The 27,706-nt window shown below is 37.3% G+C and overlaps 3 protein-coding genes across 3 annotated transcripts; 2 read left to right on the top strand and 1 right to left on the bottom strand.

Moving 5' to 3' along the window:
* Positions 1-400: 400 nt before the first annotated feature.
* DUBAI (Deubiquitinating apoptotic inhibitor) lies at positions 401-17,869 on the top strand. The gene is made up of 12 exons (XM_034983696.2): positions 401-868; positions 2,291-2,454; positions 3,139-3,291; positions 4,064-4,287; positions 4,806-4,964; positions 5,622-5,792; positions 10,284-10,471; positions 11,012-11,191; positions 11,421-11,558; positions 12,540-12,604; positions 13,484-13,886; positions 14,631-17,869. Exons 2-12 carry the CDS (start codon positions 2,298-2,300, stop codon positions 15,040-15,042), a joined length of 2,250 nt encoding a protein of 749 aa, XP_034839587.1. The 5' UTR covers positions 401-868; positions 2,291-2,297; the 3' UTR covers positions 15,043-17,869.
* An 823-nt stretch (positions 17,870-18,692) lies between these two features.
* On the bottom strand, positions 18,693-25,464 carry LOC117995705 (uncharacterized). Its single transcript, XM_069509104.1, has 5 exons — positions 25,372-25,464; positions 21,663-21,894; positions 20,382-20,525; positions 19,791-19,922; positions 18,693-18,832 (listed from the first exon to the last, which is right to left on the bottom strand). Exons 2-5 carry the CDS (start codon positions 21,891-21,893, stop codon positions 18,749-18,751), a joined length of 591 nt encoding a protein of 196 aa, XP_069365205.1. The 5' UTR covers position 21,894; positions 25,372-25,464; the 3' UTR covers positions 18,693-18,748.
* LOC117995704 (uncharacterized) lies at positions 24,239-24,742 on the top strand. Its single transcript, XM_034983693.1, has one exon. The coding sequence runs from the start codon at positions 24,239-24,241 to the stop codon at positions 24,740-24,742; it is 504 nt and encodes a 167-aa protein (XP_034839584.1).
* Positions 25,465-27,706: the final 2,242 nt, after the last annotated feature.

The following is a 27,706-nucleotide window of genomic DNA, read 5'->3' as shown; positions in this document are numbered from 1 at the left end:
AATGAAGCAGCAATGTAGAACCATCCAATGTCCATTAATGAACTCGGTGACTAAAATTTAGCGTTAGACACTGAGTTATAGAATCACCCCGCAGCTGCAGGTGAAATCGCAGTGAAGAGCTCACTGGTAATGGAATCTTTAGATATTAGTTTCTAATGGTACTTTAATAATTAGAATTTTCATTTTTTATAAAATTTTTTCTATAACTCTAACTAGTTACTACTACTAACTGACTAAAATCATACTTTTGACATGAAATTTGACACAAAAAGTTTGAATGGCGCGTGAATAGTTAAATTTTACGCGTTGTACAACAGAATACTGTATCCTACAGTATTCTCTCTCTAAGTTCGTAGGTAGTCGTAGTAGGTTCGTGGTCTGTGATATTATGTTTCTGGAAATAAAGAATCTATAATCTAGTTTAGTTTCTTGAAATACCTACCTATTTGCCTATTGTTTTTCTTTTTTTTACATCCATTTGCAATTTGTTCTAATCATTTCCTAACTTTTAATAAATATTGGTGTTTATATATTATCAAAAGTTTATTTCCAAATGTACAAAATTTGTCTAAATCTAGTTTGTTGGTTACATATTTTATTACAGTGAGGATACAAACACTGAAGTGAATCAGTGAAGTCATTATACACAGTGTGGTGGATAATCTTTTGTTGTCGATTTCATATAATGGAAAATATTATGATTAAATATTGAATTTATTAGCGTTGTTAGTAGTAATAATGAAGTACTTAGGACGAAAATATAAAAGATAACTGTTCAGACGATGCATAAAATGTGTGAGTTCATGATGACTGGAATCTAATACGTGCATAGTTGTTTGGTTTATTTCAGCGAAGTTTCGTCATAAACGTGAGTATTTATTTGTATTTCATACTTTTTAGATCTAGATATTAAACATATGCGTTCAGGTAGCCATCTTATGTCCTGTGTCAGAGGCTGGAATCATGTACATAGTTATAAATAGTTACGACCTAGATTGAAATGCGCATGATAAGAAGCCCCGGTGCAGTCGCTACCTGGAGGCAGTCGCGAAAAAATCTCATGAAGGTTTTATTGCACCCAAAATCACCTATCTAAATAGTCAGTAGTGTTATAAACATGTTATCAGCTGCTAGGCATCTGGTGTTAGGTAACATGCATTAAAGACATTGGAACATCATAATTTATATGAAAATCTGGTCAACATGTTAAAATTGAAGCTTATGAAGTAAGAAAAATGTTATTGAAACATAAATGATTGCTCATAGTTAGGTTTATCTGGTATTAGTTACTATATTACCTATATTGTGCCATCTAGTATTTGTTATGATGTAAATATTGCCATAATCAATTTTTTTTTGTGGTACTGTACTATTTAAATATTTTTGATCTCTAATTATTGTTATTGAAAACAATGAAAAAAGGATAATTCATTGTATGTTTGCTCATGTGGCGTCTTTACTTGTGTGTCTGTTATTATCTGTCATGTTTGTAAAGTTGTCTTGTAAACTGTAGAGCCTAAATAAATAAAATAAAAATAACTTTTTCATCTCACTAGCTCGGAAAGGCTGTTTTGTCATTTGAAATCTTTGTGTCAAATTCCATATTTTTAACCGCTAGTCTTGGCTAGTATAGAAAAGTCATTTGAAATTCGAACATGTCGAAATATGGTCTATGGATGGCCCTAACTCTTTATTTCTAGTAAAAAATATCACAATATCAAATAAGTAAAATGGTCAGAAATGTGGTTAGTCCTTATAGTCTAAATAAAAGACTAAGAAAGAACTGCATTTCTGAAATGTTTCCATAAATCAATACCCTTGAATCTTGATCTTGATCAGCCCTTACTATGTTTTCATGACCACAACTAGTACAAACTTTTTATACTAGCACCAGCTATATATCCATATCATGTAATTTTTGGTAACAATCACTCGTCTTTCAGGTGCCCTAAATACTTATGGCGACCACTCAAAGTCACATATTTGGCTTCAGAGAGTTGCCCTCTATCCTTTGAACCCAACAAAAGCCATATGTGTGGGTTCCAAATTTGTCGAGACCTGCCAGTCTATTTCTTCTTAATATAATCTTATGCCCAATCTTACAATATAACCAATAGCTCAACAAGACTTACATTTTTCTAAAGTTTGATGTGTATGTAATAATCTTTCTTGCCAGATACTGTACAATTTTCTTATTAAACCTTTTGTTTGCTATTGATACATTCAAAAAATATTTAAAGATCAATATGCTCCAAAATTATATCTGAACAAGTTTAAATTTAATTTGTAGAGAAAAGATGGCTGTTAAGAAACATGAGTTGGTTGCTGACAACCGCAATCAACTAGATCTGGCGGCACTGGCACAGTACTTCCAATTGATGAATGAACAACCAGGCTATTTGCCACCACCTCAAGAATTAATCAAGCATTGTCACGACATTGTCAAGTGCTTAGGTAAGATTTATCTATAACTAGCTGATACCCCCGACTTCGTTCGTGTGGAATTAGGATTTTAAAAATCCCGTGGGAACTATTTGATTTTGCGGGATAAAAAGTAGCCTATGTCACTCTCCAGCACGCCTAACATGCGCACCACGAGAAAATTTTGTCTACGCATTTACTCGTCTTATTTGTATGAAAAAACACGAGATAATGCGTAGACAAAATTTTCTCGCGGGGTGCATGTTAGGACCTCAGGTCTTTATCTATAGTCATGCAAAAAATCACGTCAATCCGTTGCACCGTTGCGACGTGATTGAAGGACAAAACAACAAACCAACAAACCAACAAACAAACACACTTTCGCATTTATAATAAGGGTACTGACTAGCTGATGCCCGCGACTTCGTCCGCGTGGAATTAGGTTTTTAAAAATCCCGTGGGAACTCTTTGATTTTGCGGGATAAAAAGTAGCCTATGTCACTCTCCAGGTCTTTATCTATAGTCATGCAAAAAATCACGTCAACCCGTTGCAGCGGTGCGTCGTGATTGAAGGACAAACCAACAAACACACTTTCGCATTTATAATAAGGGTTCTGATTTCAGATATTTGACTAACAACCAAACATCTTTCTGAATTCTGAATTCTATTCTATTCTGGTCTATTCTATTCTATACAAAAGTAATGTTTTTTTACAGCACGCACAGCAGGTACTGTGGATCAATTGTGGCAGTTATTGCAACCGGTGGAACATTTCTTACTACGTGTTGTGACAACAGTCCACTGCAATGTTCGTCATGAAATTTTCACTGCAATTCTTGATAAATTCTATTCATATATTTCCGACCCTCGTGAGTATTCCATTTTTTTTCTAATAAGTTAGTAGTATGATATGTATGATATTATTCTCGATTCATCCATCCATCTGAAGAGCCTGAAGAGGCACGGAATAGGAAATGGTGGTAAGATCGGAGGGAGGCCTTTGCCCAGCGTGGGACAGTACAGGCTAATTTACATTAGATTTATATCCATCTATCAATCTACATGCAAGCTGCCACCACCATGGTTCACATGAGTTACTTATCACCTTGAGGTGATCTATAATACTGTGCAGACGATGTGGTGGTGCAGGTCCCTTGGACTTAAGGTCAAGCCATGCTACATTTATTGTGGCATCGTTATGCAGTCTGAAGTCCAAAATGTGGATGCCACCAGTGGTCCATAGGTTTCACAGCAAATATGACCAACCCTACTACCCTTCAGCCCACCACTACTTGTTTATAGTCATCATCATCATGATCAACCCATCACCGGCTCACTACAGAGCACGCGTCTCTTCTCAGAGTGAGAAGGGTTTTGATAGTCTACCACGCTGGCCATGTGCGGATTGGTAGACCTTGTTTATAGTTAATATCCAAAATTGATCCTTATGAGTTTTAAAAACTTTAAGTACAATTAATGGAATCACTTAGTATTTTAATTTGCCAAAAAAGGTTTCCTTACAAAAGTTGCAGATACAACTTAATTTTAAGATTAAAATTATCGTACCCAATCTGTACAAATCTACAATCCTGAATGATAAGAATCAGAAAGTATTTTAAATTTTGATTTAATTGTCAACAGAATCTGAGGCGTGTCCAGCCACAGCAGCGATTTTAATAGTCCTAGATGAATCTGACGAGGAGGCAGCTCTGTCATCAGCCCGGTGGTTGGTTCAGCGAACTGAAAATGGGCCAGCCGGACCTGGTCTCCGGGCAGCCCTGTCCTGTCTCTACCGCTGGCTGCACGATTGGCACAGTACACCCGCACTTGGTTTCTGGATTGTATCATACATTAAAGCTTTAGAAGTAAGTGATTGCAATTGTATAAAGGTGCTTGGACATGACCGCGCAAGCCGCAATGCGAGCAATTTAGTGCGTTATCAAAGGTCACCGCAGCGTCCGTAAACGTCATCCAAACTATACAAGGCGACCGATCCGAAAGGGGAACAGTGTATTAATCATGTTTAAATTCCTTATGTATACTATGGACGCTGCCGATTAATGTTGCTGCAAATTTGCATTAAAAATGTGTTACAATCAGTTCTTATAAGTCTTGCTTCCCTTGCTGATATGTGCAACCAGCTTAATCGAACTTCCCTGTACATATGCAATGAAATAAAAAACTGAGCTTGGACCAGCTCAGTGGGATATTTATTGATCGATTTGGTGGTAGGTATACTATATATACTGGGGGTGTCAATTCCACCGCGCATTGGTTTGTCGGTCAATCTTTCGTTATACCCTTGCGCAGACACCCAGACCAGAGGCCTCTATTATGTGAGCTTCTTGAGTGTATTTGTTTAAATAGTTTTTTTTGTTAACAGGAAAACGATCATCATGACCTTCTTATAGAGACTAGCCTAGATAACCTGGCTAGGCTATTCTCCTGCTTGGCTAACCCACAGCCAATCCACCAAAATACCGCCAACGTTATATTCCACGTTCTCGCCTCACTTCGAGAATCTGTAGAAGCTTTCGACAGGGTGAATTCTTTATATGCAAAATTACTATCTTACTAATATACAGATAATTTATGCTTGATATTTATTGCCAACATATAAAATTGGACTAAATATGAAGCATGATACTTATAATAATAATTTATGATCCATGCGAATATTATAAATGCGAAAGTGCGTATGTCTGTCTATCTGTTAGCTTTTAAAGACTTACTCCCTTATTAAATCGATACTTATTTAATCAGTGTACCGATATTGAGAAAAGGTAGCCTTGGTTTAGATAGCCAAATCAGAGTCAAAAAAAGGCTACTTTAAACCCAGAATATCAAAGAGTAACAAATCCACGCGGACAAAGTCGAAGAGTCGCGGGCATCAGCTAGTCTATCTATAATCTGTCGATAGTTTACACAGCGATGTTGTTATTTGTAAAAAGGACAATACAAAATTTACTAATAACAATTATTGCTTAGTAACTTATCTACAAATTACAGATATAGATTTTATTAATTTGTTCTCATTTGATTATCTCCGACTTGATGCTACTTCCTCTGTCTATTGGCTGAAATGTGAAGTTGAAGCATAAATACTATAAATTCACAGCTAGCCATTGTAGCAATGTGGTAATGACGAGTCTCGTTGTAAAGGGGCAGGGTACAGGGTAATGTTGAATGTGTTGAATAGATATCATCAATGGTGGGCGACGTGCTCTTGAATCTCGCCTCTGACAGCGGGCCATGGAGTCGACAGCTCCTTCAAGACCTGGTTGACATATTGTCAGTGATGGTCGACCGGATCACCGGTTGCCTCAAAGGCGACGCACAGGAAATGTTCCGCGATAAATATGCTGATGTGGTAATTCATTATACTCAATTATTTTCTTTAATCTTAGTACATAGCTATTTCGTGCTTTCGTTTTAAGCTGTGACCTCATCGTAATGTGCACCAGCATCTATTTTAGGGCCGGTTTTTCTCAATTGTCAAATTATATTTGACTGAGGAATAAATGTGACATTTTGACTACATTAAATAAAATTGTATTTTTATCTATAATTAGCTTACGCTCGCGACTTCGTCCACGTGGACTACACAAACTTCAAACCTCTATAATTTCACTCCCTTAGGGGGATAGAATTTTCAAAAATCCTTTCTTAGTAGATGTCTACGTCGTAATAATCTGCATGCCAAATTTCAGCCCATGCGTTCAGTAGTTTGAGCTGTGCGTTGATAGATCAGTCAGTCAGTCAGTCAACTTTTTCTTTTATATATTTAGATTATATTTAGAGTCATATAACCAATGCGCATTTGCACCTCATTTTTAATTCATTTCGCCTTCTCAAATGTTGTTATTGCATTGTATTTTCTTATAACCTATTTATAGCACATTATAGGTAATGTGATCTTTAATTTGCTGACATATTATGTACTAGCAGTGGCGTGCAAAGTATATAAGCTTAAAAGCTCAGCATACCCTGGCTTACTCTGGTAAAGCTCTGGCATTTTGAATCTACAAATGATTGGAATCTTTTTTAAAAATAATTGAAAATTCATCAAATAGCTCGCCGCGCCTTGCAATAAAATCATAGCACTATCACAGTCATGAACCACGGTCGCTGTAGGTGTAAGCTTAGCCCATTAGCCGATGAACCTTGAGTGAACGCCATCTATCGGTACTATCAGTCCTCTCCCATGACTCGGACGACGAGACGCGTCATCAGAGGCAAAATCCAGTTGTGCTTTTACTCACACATCCACGCTTACACGTATAGTAATATTACGCAACTCTAAGTCTAGATGTGTGAGACATTTCTCCTAGAATTTGTTAATGTGTGCGTCAAATGACCCCTTTTTGACGGGCGAAATAAGCACGACTTCTGTCCAATCACAAGATAGTTCAATACCGCGCGGAGTTTAAATTCGTAAGTACATGTAAGCATTTGAGTTTTTAATCTAGTACAATCAAAATAAGTAGCTATATTTATTATAATTCTATACTTTTTCAATTTAATTAATTTATTGATATTATTTTCCATAAATTTGAGTACGGTTTAGATTCTAAGATAAAGCTTGCCAGTTTATGTTTCGAACGTAAATTCAAATAAATAAACCAAAACTCGTACTATTTAAAAGAATAAAAGATTTAAAAGCATTATGCCTTTTATTGATAATTGCAATCGTTCTTTAAAATTTAAATACTATTTCCTGCAAAATAAATAATAGCTTTTATGAATAATTCAATTTTTAAGGAGATTTTTGGTATATTTTGGCATAAAAATCTCTTATTACTCCATCTTGTTTGTTTCTAATCGTTCAATGTGCAGTGTTTTGTTTTTTTTTTTGTGAAAAATAGAGTTTTTGTGGATATAACTACGTGAAGTAAATAAAATCCAGTTAGTTTTGTGATTTTAAAAGTGTGTATAAAGGTTTATTTATAGAATACTTATTACTTATTTGGAAAATGGAAGTTTATTCATGTGAAGTTTGTGATGGCGCTGTGTGTTTACAAAAGGTACTTAGACAAAACTTTGTTTCTTTTCCCTTTAACGTAAAATTAGATATTATTCGCAAAGGAATACTTCACACACCTTTAAGAACATTATAGATAACTTTCAGGCATGCAGGTTTCCTCACGATGTTTTCCTTCACCGTTAAAGCGAGTGATATTTAATTACTTAAAACGCACATAACTCCGAAAAGTAAGACGTGCGTGCCCGGAATCGAACCCTCGACCTCCGATTAGAAGGCGGACGTCATAACCGCTAGGCTATCACGGCTTAAAGTAGTATGTATCATCAATCAATTAAAAAAAAAAAAAAACTTTAATTTTTTTTTTAATTTTTTTTTTGCGATGCATTCCCCATGCATACCCGGGGCTCCGGGCCTGTGCACGCCACTGTGTACTAGGTACGCACTAGATGCAAAATGGACACTCATTCTGTTCAACTGAGTTGTACAGCAGCAGAATGTGTATTTCTTTTGCCGCTATAATAACAAATACTAAAAATTACAAAATAGCTGCCATGAAAATTAAAAAAAATTAAAAAGTGTAAAAGTTGTTGTACGATGGTACGGAACAATTCGTATGCTAGCCCGATTCGCACTTGACTGATTTTATTTTACCTTTATTATTTTTCGATGGGCTCACCATTGAAAAATAATCTTCAACCATTTTGCATTAAAATCGTTTTTACATTGATCCTGATTTAATTCTTTGATGCATTTGTTATTATATTTTGTATTTGTTAGAGTTTTCTACCTGGTCTTTTTGTTGTGTCATTTTTTCTTGATTTTATAATTTTTCCTGTAATTTTTATGTACCAATGGATAGCTTACGATACGTAGATATTTTAAAAATAATAATCCGCAGGATAAGTGCCATAGTAATTTTTACAGAAAATTTGCAAGTTATTCAAAGAATAAAATAAAATATTGAAAACTTGTAAAGTTTTAGGGCTGAAATTTTAATATGATTGAAGATTTTTCTTGTTTTATAACTGTTTATTATTAACAAGGATATGTACTAGTGAGAAATAAAAAAAAATCTGATGAAATACATTGTTTCATTTTTTACTAATTTTTAAAGTGGCACACACACCCCTTTACCTAGAAAAAAAATAAGAAAAGAATAATTCGAAAACGATACACTTTTGCATAAGCACTTTAGGGGTCGTTTGATAGCTGATGTCCTGTACTATAACCCCTCAACGGGATCGTGTCCTATTTTCCTGTGACCCTGTATAATGGTGCCGCTACATTAGGGCTAACGTCAATGCCCAACAATGCCTTAACGGAATAATTTCTGCCGGTAAACAACGCATTGAACTGACCACACTAATGACATTTACAACGTTGTTTACATTGGCATTAAAATGTAAAAATTAAGGTTGTGCTTTGTATATTCGTGCAATATCGGATTTTATTAATTAATTATTTAACTTGAATTTGAAGTTGTGCGAAAAAAGTGCCTTGACATTATCGAAACTGAAAATGGACTCTGAAATTTCGGGTCAACTCTAATATAACTGCATTGTAATATGGGCATTTGAAAATAGTATCGATAACTGCAAAGAGTCACTTCTAGATGGCATTAACAGTTGCCTCAGTACTGAGTGAACATACATATCACCGTCACTGGTAGCAAGCGAACGGTGGCCTGGCGATCAAGGCGTCTGACGTGAACCCAGAAGACGTAGGTTCGAATCTTGCCGGTTCCGCAATTTTTGATATGTATTTAAAATTATTTAGAAATTTCCTTGAAGTTTAGGTAAAAACATCATAAAGAAATCGGCCAAGTGCGAGTCAGGCTCGCGCAATGAGGGTTCCGTACTACAGTCTTATTTTTTCGACATTTCGCAGGATAATTCAAAAACTATGATACATAAAAATAAATAAAAATCTGTTTTAGAATGCACAGGTGAAGTGAACATTTCATACGATACCCCACTTGATATAGTTATCTTACTTAGAAAATTGAAAAAACTAATTATTAGTTCATGACCACAATTTAATTTTTTAATAAAAACATAGAGTAAAAATATACAAAATAATCACGAAAAAAGATTATTCCAAATTCAAACTTTCATAGTAACCAAAAAGTATAATATAATCACTACGTTTAACTTTTCTTAATAGTTGTGAGGAACAAACACTATTCCAAATTCAAACTTACTTTCCTGGACAGTTGTAGTAATACCTACTGTCCAGAAATGAAATTCCATACTTACTTTTCTGGACAGTAGGAATACTCTCCGGGAAGTTTAACTTTCGAACCAATCTCCAGAGTATGAATTGTGCACATTTCATATCATTTTTTAAGAAAAGCACCATTTGCTATGCCAAGCTACGCGTGCGAGAGTGTAGGTAATGCACGGCAAAATCCGTTGGTCAATACGAAATGTGAAAAAGTAGGTAGGTAAGAAAAACGTGTAACATCGTGAAATTCTATTATATTGTATTGCTACTGGCGTTTATTAGTTGCGTACCGAGTTTTCTCTGTTTTTCTTTGTTTTTTTTAGAGAGAACACAGTTAAATACCACACATAAGACGTATCCGCGGAGAAAAAATAACTATCAGTAATATCAGTGTCAGTGTATTGATTGGTAATTCTAATAAAAAGATCACGACTAACTAAAACCGTCAAATTCATGGAAACTACCGAAGTCCAATCTGTCGGCTTGATTAAGTGGTTTTATTTTTAAATAAAGCACATAATAGGGATTAGAGTTTTGCCTACTATTTGTGGTATGGTAAAATTTCATGTCACTGAAGTGATTTCATAAGACGCTAATTTATTTTACGCAAACCTCCAAAATGCATTATGCTTTATGAAGCATTTTTTTCAACAGATCTTGTGCTTAGAGCGACATTTGGAGTCGAGAACCTCGAAATTTCTGCAAATAACTACTTGGCCGAGGCGCCGCCGTACGTATCCAGGCAAGACTGGTAACATCGCCATGAAAAAAGTTGGCCTGATGAACTCTGGCAACTCTTGCTATATGAATAGCGTTATACAAGCACTTCTGGTTGCGCGACGGTAAGTAATACTTGCTACTAATTTTATCATTAAGTACCTGTCTACTTCCTATTTTAGGATTTTATTTTTTGGAATTGGTTTAGGGCAGCTATATTGCAAATGGCGTCTGTTGAAAATGGCAGTTCGCTCCAATTTTCTTAACAAATTCTTCGGTGTTTACCTACTTTTTTTTATGTTTAAACTGCTGAATCGATAGTTATGAAATGTAATAGAAACCTTGCGGTTTAGACAGTATTAATTTGTTAGATCCGTGAATACGCAAATTGGATGATGTCTATTTATTAAACTGCGGACTAAGTTATACTTTCTGCAAACTTATTTAGTTTCTTGTCAAGCTGAAATCTAGAACAGTTTTGCAGATACATAAAGCTACGAAAAAACCAACTTTAAAGTGGTAGTTTTGAGACGATGCTGTGTATGCCTTTGCTTCAATATACTTAGTTGGCGTCATGAAAAAAGGTCTTTGACCTTGAACCTGCGTAGTGGGTGATTTAGTTTTTTTGCTATGTGCATACTAAAATTTATCATGTATTGTCGTAGGTTCAGCACGCATGCACTGCGCAAAGCGCTTACGGTTCCGTATTGGGAAAAGATGGGTGAACTATTTGCCCATATGCTACACTCGAACACAAGCAAGTTGGACCCGGATAGGTTTTTTAAGTACTTGAGACCGCCTTTCTTCACATCAAATAATCAACACGACAGCTCCGAGTTTTTAGGGTAAGTAAGCCTTAATTTCATTAAAAAAGCGTCGAATATATCAGTTGATTAAAGATAAGGTACGTTATTCTATACGTTGTAACATACAGATTTGTCTCTTTTGGCGGATTTTAGCGAATCAAGCTTGCAGTTCCTTGTATATCATGGACTTCCGCTAAGTAATGCCTGCTTCTATCCAAAAACTATATTATCCTGTTGTAGTATGGTAATAAGATGTTTGTCTTTCCAGCTACTTGCTCGAGTTGTTGCAGTCATACGAGCACTCGAGGGAGACCAACCACGATTACACCCGGCCTCCGGTGCTGAATGGTGCGAACCGCTGGCGCATTCACCCTCATGCCCAGCTGTCACCGTTACCTTCATCACCGTAAATATTAGCTTTGGTTGTAATAATGTTTTCCATTTAGAATTTTTCATCATACTCGCTTCTCCATACATACGTATTGCGCCGATTATTCTATCATTGTTGTTCTAGATCCAAAACTAAGCTAATTACTGATTTATCTCTTCATTATTTATGCCAGATAACAATAAGTATAATAAAATTATATTTATTTTGAAAGTTATGACTTTTTGATCTCTATATTAGGCCAAATTTTAAGGCGACTTCGTGCTTAAATAAACCATACTTAAATAAGCAACAAAATTGCAAAACTGAGAGCTTTAAGGCAAACTACTACTAAATAAAAATTTCGAATGTGTTAGGGTTTAAAAATATATTGATTAATTTTCTAAATAATAAGGTAATACCAAACGTTGATTTGCATTGTTAAAGCATCGTCCATCTCACTTGAGTATGTTCCGCTCATAATATGGATTGAAACAGCATGCACTCACGCTCGACTTGGCGCGACCATGGATACCAACTATATAACCACAACAAGCTGAGATAGCCTAGTGGTTAGGACGTCCGCCTTCTAATCGGAGGTCGCGGGTTCGATCCCGGGCATGCACCTCTAACTTTTCGGAGTTATGTGCGTTTTAAGTAATTAAATATCACTTGCTTTAACGGTGAAGAAAAACATCGTGAGGAAACCTGCATGCCTGAGAGTTCTCCATAATGTTCTCAAAGGTGTGTGAAGTCTACCAGTCCGCACATGGCCAGCGTGGTAGACTATGGCCAAACCCTTCTCACTCTGAGAGGAGATGCCCTGTGCCCTGTAGTGAGCCGGCGATGGGTTGATCATGATGATGATGAACCACAACAACCAGAAAAGCTTTTTTGCATCGGTCGGTGTGGTGGAAGATTAACCTATTTATGATAGATTTTTTCTTCTAAACTGTTCTAAGGGGCAAAAATGCCCGTCGATGCCTGGCTTTTGTTAATTGGATTTTAATCTAATTTTAGTGATGAACAAGGAGAACCTGGGCAAAGCCGGCGCTCCCTTTCGCCACGTCCGGGCAGTAGTGGTGGTAAGTTTACTAAGAAACCTATAATTGTTATTTTCTGCATTTAGCAACAATTTCTGCAGTAAAAATCGATAGTAACCATAGTGCATAGATCCGATTTACGAGTATAGATGCCTTTGATGTTTCTCAAATATAAACTTAAGAGAGTTTCAGGATGATAAGTTAAACAATGGCGCCGATTCTCTTGTCTTTGCATAAATTAAATTAAGATTATCTACATCTTTTTCTTTTTAATATTGCTAAAAAGGGAACATGAATTTTACATTTAAAGACTCTTTTTAGTGCACGTTAGAAATTTAAGTAATAGGCTCGCGACTGGCAGCTAAAATCACGAGGTTTGACAGCTCTAAATTAAATTTAAAACTGTCAAACTGTATCTGTTCTTTAAGAAGAGGATTCAAATACTCTAAAATTTAGGTGTGCACAGAATCGGTACCAATGTACACTTATTATTTGGTCCAAAGTTCAATTGAGGAATTCTTTATTTCTAAATAGTCTCTGGTCTGGTGGGAGGCTTCGGCTGTGGCTAGTTTCCACTCTACCGGCACAGCCGTACCGCCAAGCGATTTAGCGTTCCGGTACGATAGATAGTTAGAATCCAATAAAGGGTATGTATGGACTTAATAAAACTGCCATACCTCTTCCAAGTCAGTCCGCTTTCATCTTAGACTGCATCATCACTATCCACCAGGTGAGATCGCAGTCAAGGGCCGACTTGTAATGGAATAAACCCCGCCCGTTGCACTATTGTCGTACCCACTCCTAGCACAAGCCTGACGCTTAATTGGAGAGGAAAGGGGAATATTAGTCATTCAACATGGCTAATATTCTTTAAAAAAAAAATATTATATATATTATAAGGCCGATGCGTCTATTTTTTAGATTCTGGTTCGAGCGGAATGAAACGCCCCAGTTCGGACAGTGAAGATTTAGTGCCGGTGGCCAGGAAAAGGAGCCGTGTAGGCGAAGCGACCGTTTCGCGCCGCGACTCCATTATAGATAGCATGTTCGGAGGGGTGTTGGTCACACGCGTTCAGTGTACTGTATGCAACGCTTCCTCGTTGTCGCGCGACGTGTTCCGCGACCTGCAGCTTGCTTTCCCAGACATGCCCGAAGGCCGCCAGCACAGCGTGCAAAGCCTCCTAAACTTCTACTGCTCCGAGGAGAGCATGTCAGGTGAAAACCAGTATCTGTGCCACGACTGCGATGGCCTGCGAGACGCTGCGCGTCGCGTATTGGTAGAAACTACGCCGAAGTACCTCATCTTAGTGCTGAAACACTTTAGGTAAGTTTCTAGTTGAATCTCTTTGTGTCTTATTATTCATTGCTCATGACTTCCTATCTTTAATGTATAAAAGGAAAGTTCTGACTCACTAGCTGACTCATCAATAAATAATTATTGGATAAATAAATCATTCATTCAACACCCAGATACCCAAATCCCTGGACCTAGAAAACTGAAATTTTGCACAGAAGTTCAATTTGTATTATAAACAAAGAACCAACTACGAAATCCCCACGGGGTAGGAAATATATAAGAGGTTTAGTGTGGGCGCTAGCTTTTTAATCATGTAATGGAAGGGGATTTCTTGCGATAATAATGTGGTAACCCCCAGATCCTTCTGCATTGACTCGACTAAGAGCACACTTAAGTGTGATGATTATTGTTAGATGTTAGTGAGTGGCTTAGCCGAGATAATTGCCCTGATTCTAATTGGAATTCAATTATTGTTATTGCGTTTTTACTAAAAATACCCGCGGGGTGATTACGTAAAACGTTGCAGTAGCGACAGCAACGCGATAACAGTAGCAATTCGACAGTTAATTTGCTGTATCTCTTCTTCTTCTTCTTATTTTACTTTGTGGCTGTGCCTGTCTCTCTCTAGCCGCTGTTACGTGTGACGTTTGACAGCAATGATCGCGAGATTTACACCTGTTGCAAGACTGTCGCGACATACGTTATCACCCCGCCGCCGGTTGTACTGTAATCCACGAGTTTCTAAAAACCAACAATGTCTGTTGTCAACAGATTTGATTCCAAAAATCAAGAGCAAGCGAAACTTATGCACGCTGTATACTATAATAACAATGTGACTCTACCTACGGTCCGCACGCAGGCCGTTCATGCTTCTTATAATTTGTTCGCCGCAGTCGTCCACGCAGGAACAACTCTGGACTTGGGCCACTATTACACTCTCGCTAAAGATAATGGTATCTGGCATAAGTATGACGATTGTTTAGTCTCGCCAATTGATGATAGTTACCTAAATAAATTAAACCGATCCAGTACACCATACATCCTCTTCTACCGCCGATCGGATATCGAGGAGCCAGCCGCGCCGCGCATCGAGGAGCTACCGCGTACGCTTCAGGATGAAATTTCGGCGGAAAACAAAAACCACGAGGAGCAATCGCGAAAAGCGCGACTAGGTCGCCCGTGACAATTAAGGTCTGATAAACGCTACAATTTGGTGATTTAATGAAGTGCGTGAAGTGCGATAAAAGTGAAACAACCCAATTATTTGTAAGTCGTAGTTTTAAAGTTATACATAACTAGTTTTTTTTTTAAACCTGTTAGACTTTTGTTTCTGTTGATAGCGGTGTATCGACGGTTAAAGTCATTTTTGGCGACAAAAACGCATTTTTGTCAAAAATCTGAGTTAAACTGTCGCTATATTATGCTAATTTCTATCAAATTTAATCAAATCAAGGAAATTTGTTGGACCACTGTTGTAGAGCACTATCTCTTTCCTACACACAGGCCATTTATATCTTCCGTCTCGCTCAGGTGGTCTCAAACGGACTTAATATAGTTTTTACCATGTTATTGTTTAGTTTCTTATCTTGAAAACTGTATCTTGTTCTGTTGTTAGTTTTTTTAGTTTAAAAGTTAATACTATTGTTTGTGAACAAGTTGATTGGATCCCTTATTGGGTAAAAGCCTGAATGTATATCTATAATTTGTAAATTTATTTATAAACTCTTACTTTCTAATCTACATATTACATACTGGCTGTAAAATATTTCTACAATACTTATGTACATTCGTTAAGTTAGTTTCCTAATAATGAAATATATTACAATAATTAATAATGAAATACATTAGGTCAAATGAGTGTAATAATAATGAAATATATTACAATAATAAATAATGAAATACATTAGGTCAAATGAGTGTAAAGCTTATTTCACACTACAGGATATAAATTATATCATAGTCCGGTCATAAAAGACATTCTTGTTACAATAATTTGCATAGAGCTAAAAATTAATTTTAATGTTGGGAACACCAATTTAAAAGAATTGTGATAAGTATATCGACCGATCGATTGGTGTTCCCAACATTCGTACCAATTTTTAACTCTATGCGAATTATTGTATAGTCCGTACAAAATAACGCCTCATGCGCTATTTTAACTCTATGGGTCAACTGTCATGTCAAAAGTACGGTTCACCTTTAAAATATGGACTAAAATCGTACTTTTGACATGGAATTAGATACATAAAGTTAAAAAGGCGTGTTGGGAGTTACATTTTAAACGTTTTAACATTGAATGTATATTTTGACCGGACTATAATATAATTTATATCGCGTGGTGTGAAATGAGCTTAAATATCTATAATATAATGGCATAGCAATATAAAATTTCATGGAATTGTATTTGTTGTAGTGACAGGATTTTTTCTAAAAGATGTCGATTTCTCAATATTACTGTAAGCCTTATACTTTGCAAGAAATCATTTATAATTTTTGAAGTAACATAATATTTCGGTAGGTACATAAACTGCGTTGATTGCCTAAGTTGTATCTTAGAATAATTATTTAAATAATCCTGTGTTAATATTGTCACTACACTTGCGGCGTTGTGAGATGGCAGACTTTAACGTGTGCGGCAACACTCAATAGGGTATATTACCCCTTTTTTGAAAAGTGTTAATTTGATCCAAAAGTGATAATAAACTACCAAAAAATGTACAATAAATTTATTCGATCGATAAGTGCAATAAAAATGAATTTAAATTTTGCTTGTCAAATTTCGCCACAAAAACGCTACCCGCCATCTTTTTAGGTTCATGAGCTGTCTTAACATCACACGGATTGGTAAGAAACGGTGTTTACTTAGTATACATTATAATTTCAATCCATGTGACGTCACAGTCTGAATTAATATATATGCGTTTTGGATATTTGTAGAACAGATTAAAAAAGTGAAATATATAAAATGAATTATAAATCTTATTATATAATTTTATAAACTGAAATTAACATTTAGACTGCTTATTGCTAAAACTATCTTGATTATGCATTTTTAGCCATTTCTAGCTTGGTGTAAAATATCGTATTGATATTCACAAGTAATGTCTGTCCATCGTAACTTGACGCTTGGGTAATATGTTGGCACCATTGCTTTGTTTCTTTTTTCCTTAGAACTTAGGGTTTATTATTGTGTGATTTGCAATGGTGCCAACATATTACTCACGTGTCAAGTTACGGTGAATGGAAAAAGCTGCAATGATTGCGGAGTGATGAAATAATAAGCGTGCAAACGTCAAAAGGGCCATCGTACGGTACCACGGCAATTGTAAATGAGTTGGGTTTCTGAAATTTACATTTTATTGACTTGGAAATGCTTTCAAAATTATAGTGTTACCAATATTATATATAAAGAAATCAAATGTTAGATACAATATTTACTCAAAGACATAAATTTTGACATTTAATGATTTTGTGAAACACCTTTATTACATTACTGCAATCATTCAAAAATAAATTGAAACTAACTGTTGAATGAATTTGGCGTTATTAGTTGCTCATAATAAAACATAAGAGGATGATTTTCTACAAATTATTAATTAGACTCTTGCAGAATTGTCATTTTTTTGTTATTAGTAAATCATAATATTTTGTAATCACTGAATGCAATGCGACCCATTGTAGTAATATCGATTAATCAATTTGTTTCTAATTAGTCTTTCCTTTAATCATTAATAAAATCATTTTTGATGAGTCGCATTCTACGAATAAAAATAAGTACATATTGTGACTAATTCTCTTGTACCTAATCTCTAAAATAAAATGGCACGTCTAATCTATTGCTAGCCCTTTTTATAATGTTGCTTGCGGAAAAGGATATTTAGATATAGACCTGTTAATTTAGTTTAGAGATTGTGTACAAGAGAATCGGCCCCATTGTTATTCGTAGGTCGCATTTTTAATAATTACCTATGTATTCAAATAAAACCTATGGCAGTATCTATATTTAAGTACTGGTTGTCTTTTATTCGATGACAAGGTTTTCTTGACTCGGATCACCATCATCATCATCATCATGATCAACCTATCGCCGCCGGCTCACTACAGAACACGGGTCTCGTCTCTAGAATGAGAAAGGTTTTGGCCATAGTCTACTACGCTGGCCAAGTGCGGATTGGCAGACTTCGCACACCTTTGAGAACATTATGGAGAACTCAAGTGATAATTACTTAAAACGCACATAACTCCAAAAAGCTAGAGGTGCGTGGCCGAGATCGAACCTCCGATTAGGAGTAGGACGTCTTAACCATTAGGCTATCACAACCATCTCAGACTGATCATACCTGGAGATATAAGTGAAGATGCAGTTTCTATAGAGAATATTTTGACTTTACTCAGACGTTAAAATGAGACATTACATCAGCGCATTCATCATCATCATCAGCCTGTGGACGTCCACTGTTGGACATAGGCCTTCCCTAAAGAGCGCCACCACACTCGGTCCTCAGCCTTCCTCATCCAGGCACTTCCCGCCAGCCTCTATATCGTCGGTCGGTTCAGCGCGTTGCCTCGTTTTAACTATATCTTCAGTTTGAGGAAAGACAAAGTTCGCTTCATGGATCTCAGCCTAAGATAGAATCATCATAGAAGCTGGTTAACTTGGAAGCGTACTTAGGTATGGCAGTTTTTATTAAACTCATTCCCCTAATTCGTTTCTAATTAATAGGTTTGCGTTAGTAAGTAGGTATATGCGAAGTTGCGTTCATGTGAATAAGTACCTAATCAAAATAAATCATATTGTTTGATGATTTGTTGTAAATTCGTCCAAATAATATTACCATAACACTTTTATTTCATTATTCATTAACATTCATATAAAAAATATTTTTTAATTATAAGCCTACAAGTTTACTGCCCAAATTGTTTAGTTTTTCGCTTGCTGCTCGAGTTATGGATCTGAATATTTTGCCTGGAACCTGTGAATAAATAAAGAAAAAAACCGGTCAAATTGCGACTAGACTCTCATTCAAAGATTTCCGTACCACCGTACAAGAACACTTCTTTTTTAAATTTTCATGGCGGCCATTTTGTCATTTTTATTATTTGTCGTATTAGCAGCAATAGAAATACACATTCTGTAAAAATTTCAACTCTCTATCTATTACTTTTCATAAGATTACGCTGACAGACGGACGGACGGACAGCGGAGGCGTAGAACCCTATAGAACATAATTTAATTAGGTAAGTGAGGCAGGGGATAGATATGTATTTTTAATGCTAAAAACTTCATCAAAATCGGTCCAGTGGTTTTGGAAGAAGATAATATTATTGTTGACAAGCACACAAGCTTATGTACCTGCCTACTTGTCCTGCTGAGTAATATTTGGAAACGTTGCTCCACAAAATGTTAACTGCGGTGTGGTTGCGCCGTGACAAATGGCACACGCAAACAACTCATGTTGCGATGCTGCCATTCCACAAGCAGGTTTTGAACTGCTGCTTGAGCAACTGTCTGGGGACTAGAGCTTGAGAATAGTCTCCAGTACTAGTCCCCAGTCTTTATTCTACCTTTTCCTCGGCTCAAGATTTCCGGAGCTAGGATGATAGCGAGGTGATGGCTGCTATGGAGGCGTTTTGGGAGGAACATGATAATGATTTTTATAATGGTACGTACCTATTCAGGACTTACGAAAAAGACTTGTAGTCCGCGACAGGTTGAGGTAGCAATCGGGGTATGAGGCGGGGGGACGCCCCGTACACCCACACTGGGTTAGCGCGAGGGGTGTGCGGGGTGTTCCCTCTCCGATTGCCATCCCGACCTGTCGCGTATTAGGTAAGTATATTATCTACTTCTTCCTCTTAGAACCCGTCGTACTCTCAGGCTTAGCCAACAAGTTTTGCACAAGCTGGGTAAGAATATAGAGATCGACTTACTTCGAGAATTGAATTCACAAAGTTAGAAATTCCCTCGGCACCATTGACAAGAGCTCGTCCCGTACTCTCGAATTTGTCTCCGCTATTTCCGTACTTCTCTTCTTCTTTAATTGTATCCACTATTGGTTGCGGCTGTAAAAGTAAGTAATAAAAATATTTACTTAAGTCATAGGTAATTCTTATTTACAAAATACTACCGGAAATAAAGTAGGTACACATCAAAAGGGCTGGCTCATTTTTCGGGCATCATTCCACGCGGGCATGATTTATATAGTAATTAAGTAAGGCTAGCATTAAGTTTTATTATGACATTCATTAATAGGACACACTTAATTATTATAAATTATACAACCTATATAATATGCGACAGGTCGAGATGGCAATCGTAGCATCAGGTGGGGCACGTCTCGCACATCACATGCGTTATCCCGCATCGGGTTAGCGCGGGGAGCTGTGCGGGTGTCGAGATGGTAATCGGCGTCCCTCCCCCCATTGCCATCTCGACCTGTCGCGTACTATACATTATAGTTACATGTGTACTTAACTAGAATTTTGTGATGCTTTAGATGCTAGAAGTTGGTGGGCATTTACCTGGAAAACTCCAGCTACGACATTCTGCACATTTTCTTTCACCGAGAGGACCTTGCTGCCAAGCCCCTCTGTTTCTAATAGAGCTCCGTCAAGCTGTGTCACCGATGGCGAGAACAGGCCACTGCCGTAGTTCATGGAACCAATCTGCGTTTGATTAAACAATGGGCATGGGGCTTAATCATTAAACAAAACCACAACAAAACTAAATCCTTCAACATACTTTGAATAAATAAATAAATAAATAAAAATCTTTTTTATTCGAATAAACTTTTACAAGTACTTTCGAATAGTACCACTGGTTCGGAATGCCTTTCCTACCGAGAAGAACCAGCAAGAAACTCGGCGGTTGCTCTTTTCAAATATTTGATATAGGTACAAGATTATGCCATGTATAAATGTAATATTGTTGGTTTCAGGCTTAAAGAAATAGTAGGTAACGGTTTAAGGTGGTTTAAGGTCAATAGAGCTCTTGAATGTCATGGAGGGTAGAGTGAGGTTGACATTCCATCTGCGCGCACGAAACGTTTTGCGTCATTATTCCTCATACGCATGGTTAAGGTTTGAAATACTCTTCCAAGATCTGTGTTTACTACCAATTACAACCGGGGTATCTTTAAGGCATTAATGGTTTAAGGCATTTTCTAGGTAAACGCGTCTCATCTTAGACCGCATCATCACTTTCCATCATGTGTGATTGATGTCAAGAGTTTGCCTTAATGAATTTTAAAACAAAGTGTCTGCCTGTATATAGATAGGTACCTACTGTTCTTTTCACTGATGTTGTAAGCCCCCTTTGATATATTTTCCATTTCCATACGGGAAACAAAAGGTTATTTTGCGTTTAAAGTTTAAACTATGGTGAGTGATTTCCATTATAAATATAATATCTGTCGGGCTAACGTCGACTAAACACGTGAGTAAAGCCGGGATGGTTATGACCCCTTTCCGAATGGTAGGTATTTTCTTGGAAAAATTAATTCTACTTACTATTGAAATTCAAAAAGTGTACGCACAATATTGTACCTAAGTAATTTATAATTAGGTACTACCTCCCAATTTTTGAGAAATAAATATTTCCTAGAATTTCTGAAAGGCCGGCAATGCATAGGCAGTTCGTCTGGTGCTGTACCTAAATGTTCATCAGGTGACCCGCTTGCTCATTTGCTCGCTATCTTTGTTTTAAAAAAACTTAATTGGAATTTGGTCACAGCTGAGCTCGATTAGTATGCAACGTTACATAAGTAGATACTAGGTAGGTATGTAGATATAGTTAGTAGTTACCAGTGAATTTGAATTAGTTTTGCTGCCCAGAACAATTGTGACAGGTTTTTCGTTGCTCTTTTGGTAACTATTTTGAGATCCAGGATGATTCTCTGGTTCCGGGGCTTCAGTTAAAGTGATAGTGGATCCGGACTGCGGCTCGTACACGGGTAAGTCAATGCGAACTGGGTCGTCCAGGGGTGCTGTTATAACACCCAGAACGCCAAGAAGGAAGTAGAACGTGCGTATCATTCTGAAAATAAATAGGTAGATACCAAAAACTTAGGTATAAACTATAGATGCAGTACGCGGCCGAAAGTGATGAACATCGGCCTTTAGAATGACATTTCAGGTTTGTGGAGCATTGTCTCTGTCACTCATAAGTCATACCCATATGACGTTTCGTCGGACTCAACGACCGAGACAGTGCTTAACAAATTTGCTATCTCCTTCTAAAGATCAATATTCATCACTTTTGGCTGCGTACTGTACCTAGTTAATCAATGCAGGTATAACGCGTAAAATTATACTCCTCACGGGCCAATTTTAACTCTGTGGCTCAACTGCCATGTCAAAAGTACGGTTCACTCACGAAATAAGGACTAAAATCGTACTTTTGACATGAAATTTGACTCAAAAATGTGGAGGTAAATTTTACGCGTGGGAATCCGGCTTGCCACGGTGCGTGATTCTGCGGATTATCACGCAGAGTCTGACCTACCACGGATATCCACGCACCGCGCACAAGGGTCTTCCAATGGTGATGGTGCTGGGTCTTCAGATTCGAAGCCATTTTGAAGTTACCGACTTGCTGCAATTGGATGCATCGCGACGGACGTGTCTGCATTACTTCGGATAATACCCATCCTACCCTTCTCTTGGTGCGTCGGTGCGGGTTGGTCCGCGTTCGTCCGCAATATCACGCACCGTGGGAAGTAAGTAGGTAAGTCATCATCATCATGATCAACCCATCGTCGGCTCACTATAGAGCACGGGTCTCCTCTCAGAGTGAGAAGGGTTTTGGCCATAGTCTACCACGCTGGCCAAGTGCGGATTGGCAGACTTCAAACACCTTTGAGAACATTATGGAGAACTCTCGGGCATGCACCTCACGATGTTTTTCCTTCACCGTATAAGCAAGATATTTTAATTACTTAAAAACGCACATAACTCCGAAAAGTTAGATGTGCGTGCCCGGGATCGAACCCCCGACCTCCGATTGGAAGGCGGACGTCCTAACCATAGGCCTACCACAGCTTTTTGGCTAAGCAGTAGGTAAGTAGGTATAAGAATAGTAGATTATTAACCAAGGGGATAAAGCAGTGTCTTCTGTCGCGGGTGACGATTTAAATCGCGAGCGTAACGAAGGACTCGAGGTTTACTCCCGTTAACTTATTTATAAAAATAAATTAAAATAAACTTAACGTTTATGTATTTGAAGAAAACGAAAACGCGGCAAATTCCTAGACTAATATTTTTTTGTCGGAAAAGCAAAGGCATCCATCTCATACGGCCTTGTCGGTTTTCGTAATTTTATTTAATAATCATAACTGCATAATAAATGCGTATTCCTTTTTCAAAAAGATGTATAATGCTTTATATACAAACTCAATGGTGTAAACCTTCGTGGTTTTTGCTGTGTCTAAATTGGATTTGTTAAACATTCTTTCAATTCAATTCCCAATTATTGGCTTTTAGGTGTGCCAGCTGGGCACAGAGTGTTTCGCCAGTGTCACGTTTATGGAGAAGGCTTAAACATTCTTTATGTTGGTAATTAAAAAAAAAACACAGATGTAGTCTGTCTGTCTGGTGGGAGGCCTCGGCCGTGGCTAGTTACCACCCTACCGGCAAAGCCGTGCCGCCAAGCAATTTAGCGTTCCGGTATGATGCCGTGTAGAAAGGTGTATGGGTTTAATAAAAATTGCCATACTCCTTCCAGGTTAGCCCGCTCCCACCTTAGACTGCATCGTCACTTACCATTAGGTGAGATTGCAGTCAAGGGCTATCTTGTATCTGAATAAATAAAAAAAAAAGAAATAAAAAGTTCAGTATCGGTACCTAAGTATTCCAAATTTAAATCACATTCTCTCCCTAGGGGATGAATGAAATTCAGTACAATTTTCTTTCCCTGTTTTTAACAGATTAAAAATGACTATTGTTATGTACGCTTTTTGTAGCATTGAATGTCACTTTTTTGAGCAAGTGGTACGAAAAAGATATTTTTTACAGAACCACAACTACGGGTTGTACAAACACGGACTTTTTATTTACCATTTTATTTTCACTAAAATCAATAGAGGATTCGCTTAAATTGATAGATAATATGAAGGACTGGAGGTGTCATTTTGACGCATCACTTGGCCTTTTCCAGGGAGGGTACCTACCAGTACCTACCCTTGTTTACTTTTCTCTTTATTTTTATATTTCACTAGTTTTATGCTATAGATATGGGCTGTACCTAATTAGGTACTAAATTAATTAATTTGAAAATAATAACTCTTAAAACTGGTTTATGGAAGTTAGTTTTAAAAATGTTCTTATTGTTTTGGAATGCAGTATAGAACTTCGCTTCATTAATTAATTTTGGAAAGCTTGGAATGGAATTTCCTGAAGTGACCAGATGTTTCGGCACATTTCCACCAAAATATGCAACATATTTGATTTCTTTATTTGGACTGGGTTGTGGGGGCGTGGGATTAGCAGGAATCGTTTTGTTCGGGCTGATTGAAAACGCTTTAATCGTTTATATAACGGGTCGTAACCTGCCCATGGACGATGTAGTGAGGAAAGTAGTACTGGCATCGATTGGACTAACATCTTTGATGCTCACGGTGGCTAACGCGCTCTTGTTCTTGGGTGCAACTTCAGGGTCTACAGGCGCTTTATCGGCTGGAATTTGGGTAATATTTGCGATGTGTCTTTTGCTCATAGCAGTCGCTATGGCTGGCCCACTTTCATGTATCTTTTTGCAAAACTTATGTATTGTAAAGAAATTTTCAACTGTAATAATGGTATTAGGGACACTCGTTTTGACTGTATTTCTTGAAATATGGCTGTATTTCATGGTGGTGGCGGGAAATTATTTAAATCAGTTAGGATGAAATTCTACAATTCTTTTAACTGGGATACAGTTTTTATTCAGATAAGAATATAAGAATATAAGATTATAAACCTACATACATAACTCTTTTCCAATGTATTTCTAAAATATTAATAAGTATATTTTACCTTACCTACCATATAAAATACTTCTAGTGTAAATTAAAAATTTATAACTTCCCTAGGTGTAATTTTTGAAATAGAAATACTTAAATATATATTTCAGTCAAATTAACTTTATTTGGAGAGCCTTTTCTGCTGAGAATAACTAACAAGAAACTCGGCGGTTACTGTTTTCAATGATTCGATTATCTATTATATTCGTCTACTACGTATAGTAAGCACAAATACTATAATTATACGGGATTACGTAATATAAATATTATGTACAAGAGGATGCCCGCGACATCGTCCGCGTGGATTTAGATTTTTTGAAAATCCCGTAGGAAAAAAGTTAAAGGTAAGTTAAGGTATACCTAATGCTGATTTTTAAACCTGTGTTCCTTAGACTTCATTTTATTTTGCCTACCTACTTTTATCTATGAAGTATAAAAAAAATAATTCAAAGTAAACATCTAGCAAGTAGACGCAACAAATCGCACGTACAAAATTAAGACGTAATAGTACTCACTTGAAAGCCTCAATGTCGGTCGTCGACTAGATGGACCTGGCCGCGTATGCTCAACACTTCTACTTTCACGTCTTACGTCACAGAGCCTTGGCACCACAGTGTGGCATATGCATGGCCCGAGAGCCCGTAGGCAATTTTAGGAGGTGTTTAAAAATAACGTAAAGTTGGTATGGTGTTTTTTCTGCACTGCTTAATACGGTATGGCATCGGTACGGTACTACTCGCCCATGGTGCTACGGTACGTGCTACGGTATTATTGGCCCATGGTAGGTTTTTAGGGTTCCGTATCTCAAAAGGAAAAATGGATGGACCCTTGTAAGATCATTTTGTTGTCCGTCCGTCTTTCTGTCAAGAAAATCTATAGGGTTAAGTGAAGGTACTTACTTCCTGTTGACTTCTAATCATGAAATTTGGCAGGTAGGTGTTATGTAAAGCAAAAATCCGAAAACCGTGAATTCACGGTTACATCACAAAAAAATTTAACCAATTACCTAAAATCAATAAAATTAATTAATTTAATTAAATTTTATTATTAACTAGCTGCCCTGGCGAACTTCGTTCCGGTTCCGCCTAACAGTCGATTCAAAATTTTTAAATTCTTCTCTCCGTAAGAACCATCCTCGTACTTCAAGGAGTACCTATTATAAAAAAAGAATTAGCGAAATCGGTTCAGCTGTTCTCGAGATTTTAGATGACCAACACAATTAGGGATTCATTTTTATAAATTATAGAGATAAAAAATATATTAGTTACCTTGTATCATGGTACGGAACCCTTCGTGTGCGAGTCGAACTTGACCGGCTTTTTAATAGCACATCGGATATTTTGGCCTGCCATCATTCACCAACCATTTATGAAGAGCCTTCACCAATTTTTCTACGGCTCTTAGGTGCGCGCCAGTACGCAAGGGTCTTGAGTTGACATGTTACAAAACTATTTTGGTTACTATTCGGAAGAGCACTATGTAAATTTCTGCTACTATAAAATCTACTAGCTGATGCCCGCGACTTCGTCCGCGTTCACATGTGTAGATGTAGATAACGGGTAGGTACATTAAAATTTTATAAACATTACTCGTGAAACTTTAAATCCTGTATTGAATTGCCCTAAGAAATTTAGGCACGTAGGTACCAATTTTTTTTACCGAAATCAAAGCTGTTAGGTACCTACTAATAGAGAAGAAATTAAAATATATTCTATGCTATATGTTATATATTATGGTTAATAGTTTACTTTTTATTAAGCTATTATAGTGATCGCGATCGATTTGCTGCTGACCATTGAGGAGTTCAGTCCTCTATTTCTGAAACTGTTCATCAGATATTTACTAAACTTATACCTATGGTACCAACCTGTTAGTACAACCTTTGTAAAGAAAAATAAATTGTGAAAATCGGTCTAAATTTGACGGAGTTATGGAGTAAAATCGATAAATGCTGTTACCCGTTGAGGAGTTCCATCCTCTATTTCTGAAACTGTTCATCAAATATTCACTAAACTCACATGGTGCCAACCTGGCGGTAGGTACCCTTTGTAAAAAAAACAGAATTTTGAAAATCGGTTCAAATTTGATGGAGTTATGCAGTAAAATCGATAAAAAAATGATCCCGTATCCCGACGAATCCCTAATTATTTTCGTGATAAAAACTACCCTATATGTTAACCCAGAGTATTACCTACCTACCACTGTACTAAATTTCATTTAAATCCATTCAACAGTTTTCGCGTGATGCGCGCACATACAGACAGACAGTAGTCAAGTGTCCCCTTTATTCAAGCCATAGCCTAGCCTGAGGTCAGCCTTTGTTCTCCAACAGCGCCCCCCTGTCAATGTAATTCAAGTGCCAAGAGAGCCTTGTCGGACTCTACAGTGAGACAAGGCTCTCTTGGCACTTGAATGACATTGAAAGGGAGGCGCTGTTGGAGAACAAAGGCTTAGATGGCTTAGATAGAACCAATATTCAAAAAGAACAAAGGGAACGATGTCGGTGTCATCTCCGTTTGGCCTAAGCGGCCAGACGGGGGTACGGGCTTCGAGGCTTTGCCTCCTTACTCGGGCGCGTCGCTGGACATCTCTGTGCCCAGGTGTTTGTCTTGTAGCCTTTCTGGCTAGGGCCTGCCATTCCTGGCTTTGGGCTCTGGTGGTTTTGATTGTCTCCGTCTTGGTTCACCGCGTTGCGGGTGAATCACCCACTTCGCCGCTGCGCGGTGTTGTTGTGGGTCCGTGTTGGTTTGGGGTAAGTCTCAGCGCCACCTCTGCACGACGGCGCTAGGTGTGCCGTCCAGTGCAGAGACGGGGTTCAGACGGGAACACTTGGCGGCAACGTTAGTTCCG

This window comes from Maniola hyperantus, chromosome Z, assembly GCF_902806685.2.
Source record: "Maniola hyperantus chromosome Z, iAphHyp1.2, whole genome shotgun sequence".
Classification (NCBI taxonomy): domain Eukaryota; kingdom Metazoa; phylum Arthropoda; class Insecta; order Lepidoptera; family Nymphalidae; genus Maniola; species Maniola hyperantus.
Note: the sequence above shows the minus strand (reverse complement) of the source record. Positions and strands in the feature narration are given on the sequence as shown.